Source organism: Odocoileus virginianus, chromosome 5 (assembly GCF_023699985.2).
Source record: "Odocoileus virginianus isolate 20LAN1187 ecotype Illinois chromosome 5, Ovbor_1.2, whole genome shotgun sequence".
NCBI classification, from domain to species: Eukaryota; Metazoa; Chordata; class Mammalia; order Artiodactyla; family Cervidae; genus Odocoileus; species Odocoileus virginianus.
The window spans coordinates 11,663,874-11,681,713 of record NC_069678.1 but is presented as its reverse complement, the minus strand read 5'-3'; the positions used below and the strand labels follow the sequence as shown (position 1 = coordinate 11,681,713).

Below are 17,840 nucleotides of genomic sequence, written 5' to 3'. Positions count from 1 at the left end.
CTGAAAGCTTTCGCAATATGAAAAAGTTTGTTCTTTTTTGGGTGTGTTGGTAGGATTGTGTGGAAGGCAATGTGAGGTTCACTTAGGAAATTTTAAGACGTCACCACCCTCGGAAGAGAATAGTTGCGTCCAACTCCCACCTCCCCACGTGTCACGCGTGTCAGCTAAGAAGGCGGGGCCGTGACGTCAGGTGGTGGGCGGGTTGGACTGTTCCAAATGAGTTCTGGTAGGGGAGCTTCTTTAAGGGAGAAGGCTGCCCTAGGAATTAACATTCTTTCTCTCCATATTCCACTTGCGCAGGCTTTAATTTAAAGCCACGGAAGCACATGTACGGGCTGTCTGTCCTCTCCACGGCCATGAAGAAGACGGGGGGGGGCGGAACCCCTCCTTGTTGCCGCTCCACCGAGTGGCCGCGTCCATTCTGTGCCGATGGTCGGATTTAAGGGGTAGGGAAAAGTTAGCTTTAGGGATCGCAGAACGTGGTGACCCCCATGGCCCCGCTCGGAGGCGTACCGGGGCTGGTGCTGCTGTTCAGCGGGAAGAGGAAATCCGGGAAGGACTTCGTGACCGAGGCGCTTCAGAGCAGGTGTCCGTGGGGTGGGGAAGGAGGAGGACCGGGAGACCCCGAATCACGTGACACGAGCGGTGTGTTGGGGTGTGATGGAGTGAGCTTTGGAGTTGGGGTCCTCAGGTTGCAGAACAGAAGGAGCACCGGGTGGCCAGAAGTGGAGGATTGTCACAGTCAGGAAAAACAGCAGTATACACACGCCCACCTCAAAGAACCAGGCGGCCTCCTCTCCAAAGAGAGGTGGTAAGCTCTAGATCTTTCGAGGAGTATTAGTAACAGTTGCTACCAAAGCGCTTTTTATACACCATTCCTAATCCTCCTGACAGTACTGCGAGGTAATGTACAGAAGAAGAAACTGAGTCACAAATAAAGGATTTGCCTCAGACCACACCCCACTTGTATCTGACTCCACAGACAAATCCTTACCTAGCACTCCACCTCGTTGATGGGATTTATTGAGCCTTTATTGTATGCCAGATACCGTTGTTAGGTACTGTGTGGTAATTTTAGTCAGTATCTTCATTTTGCACGTGCAGAAAAGGAGACGCTGAAAAGTTCAAAAGACAAACAACACCCAAACCTGCCAGGAACACAAAGTAATTGGTAGATCCAGGACTCAAATTCAGCTTTTGTCTAGCTCTAAGGAATGGGTTCTTTTTGCTTTTCCCCATTGCTTCTTTAATACTTTTTTGTTCAAGTGTTTTTTTTTTTGCCTCTGCCTGCATGCTTGTGAGACTTAGTTCCCCAGTCAGGGATCGAATCCCGGCCCTTAGCAGTGAAAGCATGAAGTCTTAACCCCTGGGCCACCAGGGAATTTCAGCAGATTTTCTCCCAAAGGAAGATGTTCTGTGTGGGAGCATTTTTTCTGGGCTAGGAGGGCACAGAAGCCAGAGAAGGTGGAGTGGGCCTTCTCTCCTGTTGAAGGCCAGTGTGTTGAGTGTGGTAGGAGGCTGCTTTTGGTCACCATGGGGAGTCTAAGAGGTTGTAGAAAATCCAAGGCAGAGTTTGCCACCTGAATCTTTCACCACTAAGTATCTTCCACCTTTTCCCAAGTTACATTTCTCCACCCAGCACATCAATTAATTTGTGGTCAGAAGCACAGACTTGGGAATTTGACTGCTGGGATTCAAATCCTGACTCACCACTTTATTCGAGTATGATCTTGTCCAAATTTCTTATGCATTCTGTTCCTCAGTTTTGTCATCCGTGAGTTGGAGATAATAGGGTGAGTGTAAGGATTAAATGAGATGATGTACACGAAGGGCCTAGAACAACTCTTAGCACCTAGTTACAGGCATGGCTTCCCAGGTGGCTCAGTGATAAAGAATCCGCCTGCCAATTCAGGAGACACAGGACACACTGGGCTTTGATCCCTGGGTCTGGAAGATCCCTGGAGTAGAAAATGGCAACCCACTCCAGTATTCTTGCCTGAAAAATCCCAAAGACAGAGGAGCCTGTTGGGCTACAGTACTTGGGGTTGCAAAGAGTCAGACAAGACTTAGCAGCTGAACACGCCTGCACAGCCCTGGGACTAAATGTTGGCTTTTATTTTATCAATGTGTGTGTGTGCGTGCTCAGGTGTGTCCCACTCTCCAGCACTCTGAACTGTAGCCTGACAGGCTCCTCTGTCCATGGAATTTTCCAGGCAAGAATACTGGAGTGGGTTGCCATTTTCTACTCTAGGGGATCTTCCTGAACCAGGGATCGAACCCGCGTCTCCTGCGTTGACAGGCGGATTCTTTACCACTGCGCCACCTAGGATGCATTTTACAATGTTGGCTTTGTTACTAGTACTTGACTTGCAGTAGTCCTTTGGGTGAGTCAGTTTTCCTCCCTCAACCTCAGTTTCCTCACCTGAAACATGAAAATAAGAACACCCACCTCAAAAAAAAGAAAAAAAAAAAGAACACCCACCTCACCATGTCAGTGTTTAAGTGAATCTGTGAGCACCTCACGGTCAGGGCAGAAGTCATGTATCTTTTTTTTTTGGCCATGTGGCAGGCAGGATCTTAGTTCCCTGAGCAGGAATTGAACCCGTGCCCCCTGCAGAGGAAGCATGAAGTCTTAACCACTGGACCAGTAGTGAAGTCCCATAAATCGCATATCTTATTCACATTTGTATCACCTGGATCCAAATATAGTACCGAGCAGATGGTTGGTTGAGTAAATTGAGCAAGTGAATGAATGAGTTGTTTATGTGTGCGATCCAAGTCCTTTAAGACTGAGATACCCCTGGCTGTGAGAGAACAAGTCCAGGAGCCCAGCAGTAACCAAACCAGCCAGAATATTCCTGGGATCTTCACACTGTAATTATACTTTTGTCTTAGATGTTAGTTTCAGGGCTTTTTCACATTTGAGTTTCATGTTAATCCCGTGGAGACAGAACAGACACTGTTAGCCCATTTTACAGATGAGGAGATCAGGGAAGTTGAGAGCTGACAAGGTTATATAGGTGCTCACAGCTGACATGGGGCTTCACTCTTCTGGGGCCTGGAAGCCCTAGGTTAATGGGGTGCGGCTCTCCCTGTCTCACAGGCTAGGGGCTGACGTGTGTGCTGTCCTTCGGCTCTCCGGTCCACTCAAGGAGCAGTACGCTCAGGTAGGTGGCAGCTCTGTGGCACCTGGTGGGTTGGAAGGAGCCAGCTCCCAAGCTTTGGTTGCTGTGCTGTTAAGACTTGAGTCACTAGCAGGGTCCCTGTGACCCCCTGCTGGCAGGATGGCACACAGCTCTCCACTTTCTATAGCTGGACCTATAGGGTGGCATTTTCCATTTAAGTTTCTTTCCCGTTGGCCTTACTCACTTCAGGCCACCTCCCTAGAGGATGTTCAGGAAAGTGTGTCCAGAAAAGGCTGTAGATGTAAGTTGGCAGCTCTGATGCTGTGTTATTGGTAATAATCTGTCCCCTTATTCAAAAAATATGACACAGATCAACTCCCCCTGCCCCCTCTAAAGTTGGCCTGCCACAACCCATGGAATTCTCCCCTTAGAAATTTAATCACATGAGTTGTCAAGTTATATTGCTAAGTGAAAAAAGTAGGATGTAGAACAGTGTATAGAGAATATTGCTGTTGCTAAGTCGCTTCAGTTGTGTCCAACTCTTTGTGACTCTATGGACTGTAGCCCACCAGGCTCCCATGTCTATGGGATTTTCCAGGCCAGGATGCTGGAGTGGATTGCCATGCCCTCCTTCAGGGGATCTTCTAGACCCAGGAATGGAATCTACATCTCTTACATCTCCTGCATTGGCAGACAGGTTCTTTACCACTAGTGCCACCTGGGAACACTGTAGAGAATGCTGCATTTATATAAAAATGGGGAAAATTGTCAACATATTTGCTCATATATTCAGCCATTCAGCAGATACATATGGAGCGCATTCAGCACCATTCTGGATGCTTGGGTTGTGTAAAAGCCTGGGCAGGGACTGGACCACTGGCTGCCTCCAGGAGGGGAGCTGTGTGGCTGGGGAACAGAGAACGGAGATGTTTCACTATAAACAGTGTTTATTTTTTGAGTTTTGAACCATGTAGATTAAAAAAAAAAGGACCGTAAAAAATAAACAGAAATTTCAGAACCTTAGACTTTAAAAAGGGAACCTGGAAGTTGGGATCAGCTCCCCACACCATGAAGAGCCTGCTTTTCGCTTGCATTTCTGTCCTTGAACTCTAGGTGCGTCATTCTTGTGCTTATGGTTCCTTGGTCTGCTGGCCTGTGTCTGGACCGCTGAGTCCACATAAAATGAATCTGTTCCCTGAGCCATCGGTCTTCTCCCACCAGGACAACCGACCCATTTGTAGGATGGCAGCCTGGGGGGCCCTCGGATAACGGAGTCAGTGATTTTCAACATCTTTTCCTAGTGGGAACCTTTCACAAATGAAATTGGATGCAGAGATTCTTTGTATCCAATAGACAGACTGGGAGTGATTTTGAGTGAGGGGGAGGCACTCAGCCTTCCCCAGTGGGGCTTGACACTTCCAAACCCCAGGGCTCAGAGGAACAGTTTAAATACCATTGGTCTGCTTCCAGACTTCCCAAATTAGGCCCCAGTCCAGACTGATGAGCCAGGCTGGAGGATAGGGTAGGGTCGGTGGGCAGGATTTGGCATTTCTAAAACCCCAGTAGGAGACTCTGATAGGCCAACCTGCCCCTGCTGTTTTTAAATCCAGCACCACTTCATCCGTTACACCCATTACAAAACAGATTCAAAATGAAATGTTAACGCATTGATTTCTTCAGTTGTAGTGGGGAATATAATTGAGAGGCCGACCATAATGCCCCTGGGAGCTAACCTCCCATGGTAAAGAGTATGTGGGAAACTAGTTTATAAATGGGAGATGGCTGTTGGCCTCACCTTGGAACAAGGAGGTCGTAGGTGATTTGACTGGCTGGGCCGCAGCCCCCTCAGTTTGCCCGTGAAGAAACTGAGTCTTTGGGGAGAGGGTCTTGCTGCGGTGAACGCCAGGGGAGCTGACCCCTGAACCCTCCCATTCCGGGGCCCTCTGATGCACCCTGTTGCTTGTCAGTGTCCCTGGAGAAAGGGAGGCCCGCCTGGAAGCAGCTTCCCAGGGCATCAGAACTGCCCCTCCTGCCTCAGGGTTCCAGGAGCGCCCGGAGCCAAACATAGTGAGGCTGACTCAGCAAAGGTGCCTGGAATTGGGAGTGAGGAAGCGGGTGGGGGAGGGGAGAGAGACAGGGAAGCCAGGTCTCCTGGGCTTTGGGATGGGGACAGACAATGCCAGAAGGGGTAGTGGAAGGATACGGAGTGCGATGTCTTCAGACTTCCCACTTCTGGGTGAAGGCTAAGCCTGTGTGCCCAAGCGAGGCAAACTAATTTCAGGACTAGCTTAAGCCAGAAATAATTGGGAAGGTAGAACTGTTGCAGAAGAGAAAACCACATCATACATTTAAAGGCAAACCAAAACAATTTCTGGATTACCTCAAGGCTTTTCTTCCATCTGTCTGCCAGTGTTTGGGATTTCTCAGTTTCCAGGCCCCTTTCCCTTGCAGGCCTCTGTCCTGGTGGCAGCCTCATGAGTCCATGCAGCAGCCTTCAGGGAGGGCGGGTCAAGGTGGGGGTGGCGGGGCACCCTCCTTCTGTTTTAGGGGAGACCAGCGAGGTTGAGAGGCTGGTGGCATAAACAGAATGTGCTTTGGGCAGGAGCACGGCTTGGACTTCCAGAGACTCCTGGATGCCAGCACCTACAAGGAGGCCTATCGGAGGGACATGATCCGCTGGGGTGAGGAGAAGCGTCGGGCTGACCCAGGCTTCTTCTGCAGGAAGATTGTGGAGGGGGTCTGCCAGCCTGTCTGGGTGAGTGGGCTCTATGGTGGCATTGAGAAAATCTGTTTCCCCAGCCCTCCGCCCCTCCCCAGATACGTCTCTTTCTCTCTCCACGGCCACCTCCCTGGCCCAAGGCCCTGCTGTCTCTCACCCAGACAGTTGGAGTAGCCCCCACACTGGTCCCTGCTTCGGCTCTTGTCCCTTGTGATCCATTCATCACACAGCAGCCAGAGTGACCTTTTAAAAACACAAACCAAGTCATGTTTGGAACCCTTTGTCCTACCGTTCTGATGAATGAATTGAAATCCTTAACATGAACTTCTGGGCCTTGAATGATCGGCTCCTGCTGCCCTTCTAGCCTCCTTGTTCCTTCAGCTGCAGTAACATTGGCTTTCTCTCTGTTCCTCAAATAAATCAACCTCCTTTTGGAATCAGGGCCTCCGCCCGTGTCCTTCTACCTGCCTGGAGCGCTTCCTTTCCCTCTTCACCTGGCTCAGTCCAGCTCAGCTTCCATGGCACTTCCATGGGGAAGCCTTCCCTGATGCCCAGGTCCTAACTGATGCTCCCTCTGAGGTGCTCCTGTAGCTGCTTACCCTTTTCCTTCCTCATTCTTTCTGGCAGCCAGTGGTACCTTCTTGTACCAGGACTGGTTCCAGGTGATGTGAGGATATATCATGTGAAAATCTGAAGTCCCTACTCTCAGGATACATACATTGTCGCTGGGGGTAGAAGGAGTTAGGCCCTAAATAAATATAGAGTATGTGGAGATAACTACTAAGGGCAAAAGAAAGCAGGCCACAGCTATGAGGAGACCCTGGTTGCTGCTTTGTTAAGGGTATCAGGGAAGGCCTCACTGACAGGATGACATTTGAGCAGGACCTAGGAAGTAAGGGGTGACCTAGATGGATTTTTGCAGGTGAGGGTTGAGGGGCAGGAGGTGAGGTCAAATCATGCGGGTTCTCTGGAAGAGCCTGGAGTTTGTTCTGAGTGAGGTGGGGACTCACTGGAGGGTTTTGAGCAGAGGAGAGGCATAATGTGATCTTAAGTTTTTAAAAAATTTATTTTAAAGATGATCTAGGATTTAAGAGGCTCTTCCTGGCTGTTGGGAGGAGGGCAAGAGTGGAAGCAGAGAGGCCAGGCAGAGGATCTTTCCACAGGACAGCAAAGTGGCCGTGACTTGACTCGAGTGGCAGGGGAGTGGAGACGGGTGTATTCTGCACAGATTTTGAACATAGAACCAGTAGGATTTCCTGGTGTGATGGCTCTAGGGTGGAAGGACAGGAGAGAAGTCCAAGGATTTTGTTCTGAGCAGTTGGACAGCTGGAGTTGTCGTTTTCTGAGACACAGGGATGATGTAGCAGAACAAGTTTGGGGAGAAAACCAGGAGTTTGGTTTCACAGTGTTAAGGTCCAGATGCAAGTTGATGCATGCTGTGATTGCATGGTAATTAGTGAAGCTGCTGGCTTAGAGCGTTTCTCCCACTAGACTGTGAGCTCCCTGAGGGCAAGTACCAGGTCTGCTTACAGCTCTACTCCAAGAGTCTAACACAGTGCCAGGCACACAGTAGGTGTTTGACACGTGTGTGTTAGTTGATCAGTTGTGTCTGACTCTTTGCGACCCCGAAGACTGTATCCTGCTAGGCTCCTCTGTCTGTGGGTTTCTTCAGGCAAGAATGCTGGAGTGAGTATTCATCCCTTCATAGTATTTGTTTAGTAATTGGCTGCGTGAACATGCCCGCAGCTTGGACAAGAACATCTGGCCTCTTTATTCACTGATTCATTCATTCATTGACCATGTGCTCCTGAATGCTCATGTGGGTCAGGTGGTGCTATGGGCCAGGGACAGAGCAGTGAGTGAGACACAGTCCTTCCCCTCATGGAGCTACTCTACAGAGCATGGATCAGACAGTCAACACACACAGAGATAGTGATGGTTTCATGAATACTTAGTGGTCAGAGAATAAACAGCATATCAGAATTGAGAGGGACAGGAAGGGAGCCAGGATGGTAGGGTCAGCCTGTCCAAGGAGGTGACATTTAAGCAGAAACCTCTCTGAAGTGAGGGAGCCAGGGAGAAGGAAGTGCAAAGGCCCTGAGGAGGAGACCTGGTTGGGATGTTTAAGAAAGGGCAAGGTTGTCAGTTGGATGCAGCAGAATGAATGAAGGGAAGGTGACCGGAAATAGGTGTCAGATCTTAAAGGGCCTTGTAAGCTGGGGTGAGAGCTTTGGATTTTATCAAAATGATGGGAAGTCTTGGAGGGACTTAGGGCGGGGGACACACAAGGTCACATTTCCATTTTAAAAGGTGTTGGGGGCAGGGACTGATTAAGGTATCTTTGTTTCTGGCCTGTGTTTGTTCACCTGTAAAATGACTCCCTGATCTGATTTCCGAGCCTGAGGCCTCTTCAACTCAGCTGACCGTAGCACACACCGTGGTCAGAGCAGGCCTCAGGCTGCATCAATCCGGGAGGGATGCCTGAAGGGAGGAGCGGATGTCCCTTCCAGCCTGTTGGGTGATCATAGGGAATGGGGCTACACTCGTCTGGGCTCTGTAGTCTGCCTCGGGAATGGGGCCAGGTCTCCCTCTCTCCCCTTTAGCTCTTGTCCGGTCCAGATGCTTCCTGCACCATGTCCTGTTGGTCACTGGTTTATGTCCTTTCCCTGCAGCTGGTGAGTGATACACGGAGAGTGTCTGACATCCAGTGGTTTCAGGAGGCCTATGGGGATGTGACACAGACGGTCCGTGTGGTGGCCACAGAGGAGAGCCGGCAGCAGCGGGGCTGGGTGTTCACACCAGGTGAGCTGCTCACAACCTCTGCCCCAGGGCTCAGCATGCAGGCCGGCTGGCCCACTGTAGACCAGGCCGCCCCCTCCCACGTTCTTGGTCTTCTGCTGTCTCCCTGGCGGGCTGGGGGGTGTGAGCAGGAGGTCTGGGGCTCAGGCGTACCTCGAGATTAAAAAGTGGAGTTGAGCAGAGGATGGTGTCCTTGGGGTAAAGGTTTCCCTGTGACCTTGGCCTGGTTCCCTTACCTGGGATGTCTTCTCTAGGCCAGTGGGCTTCTGGAGGTCTGGCTGGGACCCCTCTGCTGCCCCTGGTCCTTCACCTTTGCGTTCCAGCCTGGAGGGGGCTCTGACTGGGTCAGAGGGCAGGCCTGACAAACCTCACTTCTGTTTGATTAACACAGTGCGGGAGGGGGGGGGCGGAAGCTCTCCTAGATGGCTCTGGTGATGCCAGCCCAGGACCTGCTCTGAGACAGTTCAAGGGCACAGCTGAGGTGTCTTCCCTGCCCCGGGTCACTGTGACCTGGGGGATCAGTGGGTCTGACTCTTCCTCAACGAGGTGAGTAGCTTCCTAATGGCAACCCGCTCTAGTATTCTTGCCTGGAGAATCCCATGGACAGAGAAGCCTGGTAGGCTACAGTCCATAGGGTTGCACAGAGTCATGACTGAGTGTCTAAGCACACTCATCTTCTGGGCACTCACTCTGGCCTGGGCTAAGCGCTTTGAACATATTATCTCACTTTATAGTCCCGGCGGACCCACCAGGTGGATGCCCTTACTACCATCCTCACTGTCAGATGAGAACGGCGCATGCCACCTCCCAAGGGGCCTGAATCAGCGCTGTCGGGATCGAAATTGACATGACCAGCTTTACATAAAATGAAAACAAAATTACCGTTTGGATTGTCTGTGGTTTGAGATGGCAGTGACAAGTGAAGACTTCAGTGGGGCCCTCTGCGGGGCTCAGGTGGCTGTGCGCCGCTGAATCTGATGTCCCAGTGTTTCAAGGGTGCGGGAGTGCCCTCTGGGGTGAGTGGTGCTTAGCTCTGAGGGGCTGAGGAGCAGCCCGTTCAAGAGGGTGGCTCCTCGTGGGGCCAGCAGGCCTCGATGCCCTGTGTTTGTTGGGAGGGATGAGCCTGACTTTGCCATCTACCTCTCCGCAGGGGTGGACGACGCTGAGTCAGAGTGTGGCCTGGACAACTTCGGGACCTTCGACTGGGTCATTGAGAACCACGGGGATGAGCAGAGCCTGGAGGAGCAGTTGGAGCACCTGGTAGAATTTGTCCGCTCCAGACTTTAGCCGGCAGGTTCTCGGAGCAAGCCGGGGCCGCTGGGGTGAGGGTGGGCTGACTGTGATGGACATGCGGTTGCTGACGCTGGCCAAGGTTGGGGAGCAGACAGAGGGCCTGGGTCAAGCTTTCTGGGGGCTGATAGATGTCAGACAAGAAACCGCCAGGGACCTCATTTTGTCATGAAAAGGACAGCCCTGCCTCTTTATGAGGAGACTTAAAGGGCAGAGGGAGGGAATTGGCTGTGTTTGAAGCAGAAGCGTCACCATTTCCACAGGCACCAGGCCTGTCAGTCGGGGGTGGCTGTGATTCCCTGACTGGATGTTCTCAGCCCCTTGTTCTGAGCAGGAGCCTGGGGCTCCCCAGTGTGGATATAATAAACCTCTCTGGAGCACCTGCTCAGAATTGGACATCTCTTTTTCCCAGATGACAGCTCAGCTTGCATGGGGCTCCATAGAATCTGGGTTGACCTGGTGGCTCTGGGTTCTTGCTCTGTCTCCCCCCTGGGCTGGAGTATATCCTGCAGAGACTGACCTTGATCTGGGCCACTTGGGTAACAGGCCTGTGTGTATATCTGAGGCAGGATTGAAGTCTGAGAGTCTCGTCTTCTGGGATGGCCTCAAGAGAGGCTCAGTGTTCCACAGAAAGTGCCACCAGCAGGTACTCAGAAGGGCTGGGGTGTCATAGAAAGCCAGAGGCACCAGAGCTGGATGGCCTTTGGTAACCATTGAGAGGCCCTGGGCAAGTCATGTAACCTCAGCTTTCCCATAGAAGTCCTTGGACTTGACCCTACTTATTTATAGAGCGTTATATGTGTGTGTGTGCGCCAAGTCACTTCAGTCATGTCCAACTTTTTGTGACCCCTTGGACTGTGACCTGCCAGGCTCCTCTGTCCATGGGATTCTCTAAGCAAGTATACTGGAGTGGCTTGCCATGCCCTCCTCTAGGGGATCTTCCCACCCTGGGATCAAACTTGCATCTCTATGTCTCCTGCATTGGCAGGCAGGTTCTTTACCACTGGTGCCACTTGGGAAGCCCATAGAGCCTTATGCTGCTGCTGCTGCTAAGTCGCTTCAGTTGTGTCCGACTCTGTGTGACCGCATAGATGGCAGCCCACCAGGCTCCACCATCCCTGGGATTCTCCAGGCAAGAACACTGGAATGGGTTGTCATTTCCTTCTCCATGCATGAAAGTGAGAAGTGAAAGTGAAGTCGCTCAGTCATGTCCAACTCTTAGCAACCCCATGGACTGCAGCCTACCAGGCTCCTCCATCCATGGCATTTTCCAGGCAAGAGTACTGGAGTCGGTTGCCATTGCCTTCTCCAATAGAGCCTTATACAGTATATAAATTTCTTCCAGATTCTTCACAACCACTCTGTGAAATATTCGAGGAGGACATTTTCATCTGCATTTAGCAGATGCCAAGGACTCAAGAGAAGTAAACAGCCTGTCCAGGGTAGAGGATTAGTAAATATTGGCACTCTGGCCAGAACACAGGCCGCCTGACTCCTGACCGGGCCCCTCAGCCATGTCCCTTTGGGGCATGGTGCAAAGCTGCATGGCCATCCTGGCCATCCTACTGCGTAGCCGCTGCCCGCCACCTCTCTGGCACTGACTTTGTTCTCCTATAAAGTCTGATGGTTCACACTGATAAGGGGACAACCACAGAAATTCCAGTGGTTTCACTGTGACCCACACTGAACTCTGCACATTCCTGCCCACATCTCCTCCCTAGATCACCTCATCCTGAGACTTGTCCCCTGGCTCTGTCACAGGTCTGAAAGCGGTGGACTCCTCTGTGTCCCCTAACCCCTGGCTGATTGGTCCCCAGGTTATGTTAATCTGCCCTGCCTGTGTCTATTACTGAATGCCAGTCTGTGCCTGGCACAGTGAGGCCAGACAAGACCAAAATGTCAGAGTTGGGAGCAGAAAGAGGTTCACTGCAGGGCCACGCAAGGAGACGGGTGGCTTCTGCCTTAAAAGACCCCCAACTCCCGGAAAGCTTTCAGTAAAGCTCTTTTATAGGAAAGGGGGGTGGCGTGGTTAGTTGTTGCAGGCTTCTTGGCGTCAGATCCTTTGTTCTTAAGGTCAGGTCATGGTCCGGTCACAATGTTGCTGGAAGCCTCCACCAAAACAAATGTTATTCTCTGTTCTGACAAAGAAGGGCAAAGTCCCGTGGCTCAACTTTTGCCCTCTGAGGCCCAGGCTAAGAGGAGGAGTCCCTGGGCTGGCCAGTTACTCTGCCCCAGAGCACTGGTCCAGCACCCAGTCTCTGTCCTTCCACCAGTGCCCAGGCCCTGCTGAAGAGGCAGATCTTAGCTGGTGGCGCACTCAGAGGCAGGGCCCCAGAGCCTGCCCAGCTGTCGTCACTGAGGGAGCCAGGCACCCAGCACCCAGCCAGCCCTCGGGCTTTTCATTTAAACTGGAGTGAATCATTTGGTTGGGATCAGTAGGAATACATGTTGTAGCAAATGCCCATCATGTTAGTTCCCAGCTCACAGCAGTTGCCATTCTTTGAGAACAGCCCCACCCATAGGGGTGGACCTGAAGTCATGACGGGCAGTGGCCTTGCAACTTTACCCTGACCTCTGCCACCTCCTAGGGGGTAGACAGCTGATCTCAGCTGTATCCGTTTTTGAAGTCTGAATGGAGACACTGAAGCTGGTTGAAGCTGTGACCTTAATGGCGGTGCCATGCACTCCAGTTGCTGCGGCCTCTGTGGATGTTGACCCACGGAGACCGGCACCACCATTAGACCCAGAGGGGGAATGGAGGAGAGGGCGCAGCGGCTTTGAGGCCTGGGCCTGGCCAGCAGATGGCCTTGGCGAGGGCTCTGGAGCTCTGCGAGACACAGCCCTTTGCCTTTCCCCGGGCCCCCCAGCTCACCCACCAGCTCTGAGGCTGGAGAGCCTGTATAGCCCCGGGGAGAAGGCCGAGATCCGCCTCTCACCTACCCTGCCGTGAGGACCACTGCCGGGCTGACTGTTGGCGGAGTGGCACCTCTAACCACAGCGCTAAGGGTCTGGAACTCATCGCCGAGCACCCACCCCGCCCCGCCCCGCCACATGTCTTCCCTGTGGGATTCTCACTGGAAGGTAAACTCCCTGATGGTCGGGCTGTGTCTATCTCGTAGCTGTAGTCCTGTCTCCTAGAGCTGTGGGTTCACAGTGGGCATCAGAAAATGGATGTAATGCGAGGCAGGGCGAGGCAGGACTATGGGAGTCACACTAGGTGGAATCCTGTGGGTAGTCATTTCATGCCCTGGATGTTTCCTCACCTCCCAGCAGAGGCTCTGATCCAGCCCCACTACCTGGGCCCGGAACCTCTGCTTGCTGCTGGTATTGAGGCTGCTGGAGTCCTTTCCAACACAGAGAAGCTGTGTTGGCCTCCTTTGGCCTCCCCTTAGCTCCGCTCTTTGTGAGGGCTTCCCTGCTAGCTCACTTGGTAAAGAATCTGCCTGCAATGCAGGAGACCCTGGTTCGATTCCTCAGTAGGGAAGATGTGCTGGAGAAGGGGTAGGCTACCCACTCCAGTATTCTTGGGCTTCTCTTGTGGCTCAGCTGGTGAAGAGTCTGCCTGTAATGCGGGAGACCTGGGTTCGATGTCTGGGTTGGGAAGGTCCTCTGGAAAAGGGAAAGGCTACCCACTTCAGTATTCTGGCCTGGAGAATTCCATGGACTACACAGTTGCAGAGTCAGACATGACTGAGCGACTTTTACTTCACTTGTGAGGTCATTTCTTCCTCAGTGTTGTACCAGACTAAGAGATGACTGATTTGTTTTTCTTTCTTTCTCGCTTTAGTGAGCTGTAATTGACATATAACATTTATAAGTTTAAGGTGTACACGTGATGTTTTGATTCATATATCTATTATGAAATAGTTACCACAAAATTGGTGAAGAACCAACTCACTGGAAAACATCCTGCTGCTGAGAAAGATTGCAGGCAGGAAGAGAAGGGGGCAGGGGATGAGATGGTTGGATGTCATCAACTGGCTCAGTGGACATGAGTTTGAGCAAACTCTGGGAGAGAGTGAAGGACAGCGAAGCCTGGCGTGCTGTAGTCCACGGGGTCACAAAGAGTTGGACGTGACTGAGCAACACCATCTCTGTCACCTCACATAACTGTCATTTGTTTTGGGTGGTGGTAAGCACATTTAGCAACTTCCAAGTATATAATACAGTATTGCAGTGACTGTGGTACATTAGATCTCCAGAACTTGTTTACCTCGTAACTGAAAGTTTGTGACCTCTAACCAACATCTCTGCATTTCTCCAACTCCCAGCCCCTGGCAGCCAACATTTTACTCTTGTTTCTGAGTTCAGTTTTTTTAGATCCTACATGTAAGTGAGATCATGCAGTATTGCTCTTTCTTTGTCTGCCTCTTTCACCTAGCCTAATGCCCTCAAAGTTCATCCATGTTGCTGCCAAAGGTGGGTTTCCCTCTTTTTTTTTTTGTTAAAAATATTCCATTCTGTGTAAACCTAGCACATGCTCTTAATCCATTCATTTGTTGATAGACAATTGGGTTGTTTCCATGTCTTGGCTAGTGTGAATAATGCTACAATAAACATGGGGGTGCAGAGATCTCTTTGAAATAGTTGTTTTTTTCCTTCAGATGTCTGCCCAGCAGTGGAATTACCCTATGATCACTGATTGTTGTTAATTAAGTTTAAACACCAAGGAGGCAGGGATGAAGCAGAGAAGGGGATGTGGGGTTGGTGGTTCTCATATGTCCCTTGTAGGAGTGCTGACCTAGTTCCTGGCTCGGAGTGTTTGGAAGTCACAGGATGTGACTTGGGAAGCCAGCAAGTCTACTCCCCATCCTTTTGACAGGTTGGCCCTGATGCCTCTTAACATGGGAGGACCCAGTGGCTAACTAGAGTCACTTCTGCTGGACTTGAAGATTCTCTGCACTTTAAAAAAAAACCCTGGGACTTGCCTGGTAGCACAGTGGAAAAGAACCTGCCTGCCAACGCAGGGGACACAGGTTCAATTCCTGGTCCGGGAAGATTCCACATGCCTCGGAGCAACTAAGACTGGGTGCCACAACTATTGAGCCTGAGTTCAGAGCCCGAGCTCTGCAACCAGAGAACCCACAACAGTGAGAAGCCTGAGCACCACAACTAGAGAAAGCCCTTGCACAGCAACGAAGATCCAGTGCAACCAGAAATAAATAAAATTATAAAAAAACAAAACCCTGAAATTTCTCTAAATATCAAAATCAGTAATAACCCTGAGTTTTAATACCCTATGTTCTGATGAGAGTTTTAACTCCTTTTGTTTCAAGACAGTCTCCCCACCTTCCTAATCTTTGTTAATTTTGTATATGGTTATGATCCCAGAGTATTGCTCTTAAGTTATTTTTAATATTATATATATGTTCTTTTAATAATGATTTGTATCACTAACATTCTCTTAAAATTTTATTATTCTGCTTCTAAACTGCTGAATGGAGGTATAATTGTCATATAATGACTGCACATATTTAAAGTGCACAATTTGGCAAGTTTTGATATTTGTATATGCCCATGATCATAATTATGATGGTTATATCCAGGACTTCCCTGGAGGTCCAGTGGCTAAGACTCCGAGCTCCCAATGCACGGGGCTTGGGTTTGATCCCTGGTCAGGGAACTAGATCCCGTATACCACAGCTGAGAGTTCCCATGCTGCAGCTGAAGATCCCAGATGCTGTTACGAAGATCCGGGATCCTGTGTGCAACTAAGACTGGTGCAGCCAAATAAATATTTTTTTTAAAAAATGGACGTATCCATCACCCTCAAAAACTTCACCATGTCTACCCTCCCTCTTCCAACCCTTGTTCCCAGGCAACCACTGATTTGCTTTCTGTCTCTATAGATTAGTAGTCATTTTCAGTAACTTTGTATAAATAAGCTATACACTCTATAGTCTTTTGGTCTGATTTCTTTTTCTCAGGGTAAGTTTTGAGCTGGGTCTACATCACTGCAGGTGCATGTGGATAGTTTGTTTCTTTTTATTGCTGTTGTGTGGTGTGAATATACCACCATTGTCTATTCATTCGCCTGTTGAACATTTGGGTTGTTTTCAGTGTTTGGATATAACAAATAAAGAAGCTATGAACATTCATGTAACATTTTTGCGTGTGGATATGTATTTTCATTTCTCTTGGATAGATACGTTCTTAACTTTTAAAGAAGCCATCACATTGGTTTCCAAAGTTGTTGTACAACATGCTCCCCAGTGCTGAATGAGATTTCCGGTTGCTTCATGTCCTCACCAATACTTGGTATGGTCAGTCTTTTTAATTTTACGTATTCTAATAGGTATATAGTGGAATCTCATTAACATTTTATTTGCATTTCTCTAAGATTAACTTGATACAAATCCTATGTTCAATTTTGATAAAAATCTCTCAGCAAACTGGGAATAAAATGGAACATCCTCTACCTGAAAAAGAACATCTACAAAAGCCCCATAGCTAACAGCATACTTTATAGTGAAATACTAAATGCTTTCACTCTAAGACTGGGAAATGAGGCAGCGTTGTCCACTCTTATTACCTATTCAACATCATATTGAAGAGTCTAGTCTGTAATAAGAAAAAGAAATAAAAGGCATCTGGATTGAGGAGGGGGGGAGTGTAAAAATGCCTTTATTCACATATGACATGATCATTTATATAGAAATTTTGATGGGAGTCTCCAAAAAAACTACTAGAATTGATAAGTGAGTTCACGATTTCAAGATATAAGATCAATGGATAAAAATAAATTGTATTTCTATTTATAAGCAAGAAGCAAAAGTTAAAATAGGGCTTCACTGGTCCAGTGGTTGAGAATCTATCTGCCAGTTCAGGAGACGGAGATTCAATCCCTGGTCCAGGAAGATTCTACATGCCTTGGGGCAGCTAAACATATGTGCCACAACTACCGAGCCTGAGCTCTAGAGCCTGTCTATGCTCTGCAACAAGAGAAACTACTGCAATGTGAAGCCCTCACAATGAAGAGGAACACCTGATCTCTACAACAAGAAGCTCACAAAGTAATGAGGACCCAGTGCAGCCAAAACATAAATAAAAATAAAAAATTAAATCTTAAAAAGTTAAATGATGCAAATTAACTATAGCATAAAATACATGGAATAGAGGTAAATCTGATAAAAGATATGCAAAATCTGTACCCTGAAATCTGTCAAGCATTGCTGAGAGAAATTAAAGATGATCTAATTATGCCATGTTCATAGATTATGACTCAAAATATTCATATTTATTGCAGCATCATTATATACAGTGAAATGCACTGACTTTAAGTGTACAATTCAAGTTTTGAAAAATGTGCATACCTGTTTAATAAAAGTCCTTTATAAAATAGAAATGTTTTCTTCACTCCAGGTTTCTTTTTAATCTTTCCTAGGAAGTCAACCCCTGTCCTCCCAGAAACAACTGTTGTTTTAACTTCTTTAACCATATATTAATTCTTTCACCACATATTTTGCCTGTTCTGGAATTTCATATAAATGGCTAACATCCAGTGTTAAAACACATTTACAGCAATTATTTATTATTTTTAAAATTAATTTTTATTGGAGTGTAGCTGCTTTACAATGTTGTGTTAGTTCTGCTGTACCGCAAAGTGCATCAGCTACATATATATCCATGTATCCTCTTTTTTGGATTTCTTTCCCATTTAGTTCACCACAGAGCACTGGGTAGAGTTCCCTGAACTATACCGTGGATTCTCATTAGTTATCTATTTTGTACATGATGTCAATAGTGTCAATATGTTGATCCTAATATTTATTATTTATTGGCCATGCCATGCAGCTTATGGGATCTTAGTTCCCTGACTAGGGATTGAACCTGGGCCCTGGCAGTGAAAGTGGAGTCCTAACCACTGGACTGCCAGGGAAATTCCCCAATAATAATTTATTTTTTAG

General features: G+C 48.9%; 1 protein-coding gene across 3 annotated transcripts; it reads left to right on the top strand.

Moving 5' to 3' along the window:
• Positions 1 to 257: 257 nt before the first annotated feature.
• PMVK (phosphomevalonate kinase) lies at positions 258 to 10,324 on the top strand. 3 transcript variants are annotated; one of them, XM_070467433.1, is made up of 5 exons: positions 258 to 586; positions 3,104 to 3,167; positions 5,728 to 5,880; positions 8,517 to 8,646; positions 9,378 to 9,521. In XM_070467433.1, the coding sequence occupies exons 1-5, from the start codon at positions 492 to 494 to the stop codon at positions 9,461 to 9,463; spliced, it is 528 nt and encodes a 175-aa protein (XP_070323534.1). In that variant the 5' UTR covers positions 258 to 491; the 3' UTR covers positions 9,464 to 9,521. The 3 variants fall into 3 exon arrangements, with proteins under 3 accessions (XP_070323534.1, XP_020768196.1, XP_070323535.1); XM_020912537.2 differs by lacking the exon at positions 9,378 to 9,521 and adding an exon at positions 9,794 to 10,324 and having other exon boundaries at positions 273 to 586; XM_070467434.1 differs by lacking the exons at positions 3,104 to 3,167; positions 9,378 to 9,521 and adding an exon at positions 9,794 to 10,324 and having other exon boundaries at positions 503 to 586.
• Positions 10,325 to 17,840: the final 7,516 nt, after the last annotated feature.

Bases quoted from the DNA above. Each gene is read 5' to 3' on its own strand.
- PMVK (XM_020912537.2), top strand. From the start codon at position 492: ATGGCCCCGCTCGGAGGCGTACCGGGGCTGGTGCTGCTGTTCAGCGGG. The intron at 587-3,103 runs GTGTCCGTGGGG...CCTGTCTCACAG, and splicing joins ACCGAGGCGCTTCAGAGCAG to GCTAGGGGCTGACGTGTGTG. The intron at 3,168-5,727 runs GTAGGTGGCAGC...TGCTTTGGGCAG, and splicing joins TCAAGGAGCAGTACGCTCAG to GAGCACGGCTTGGACTTCCA.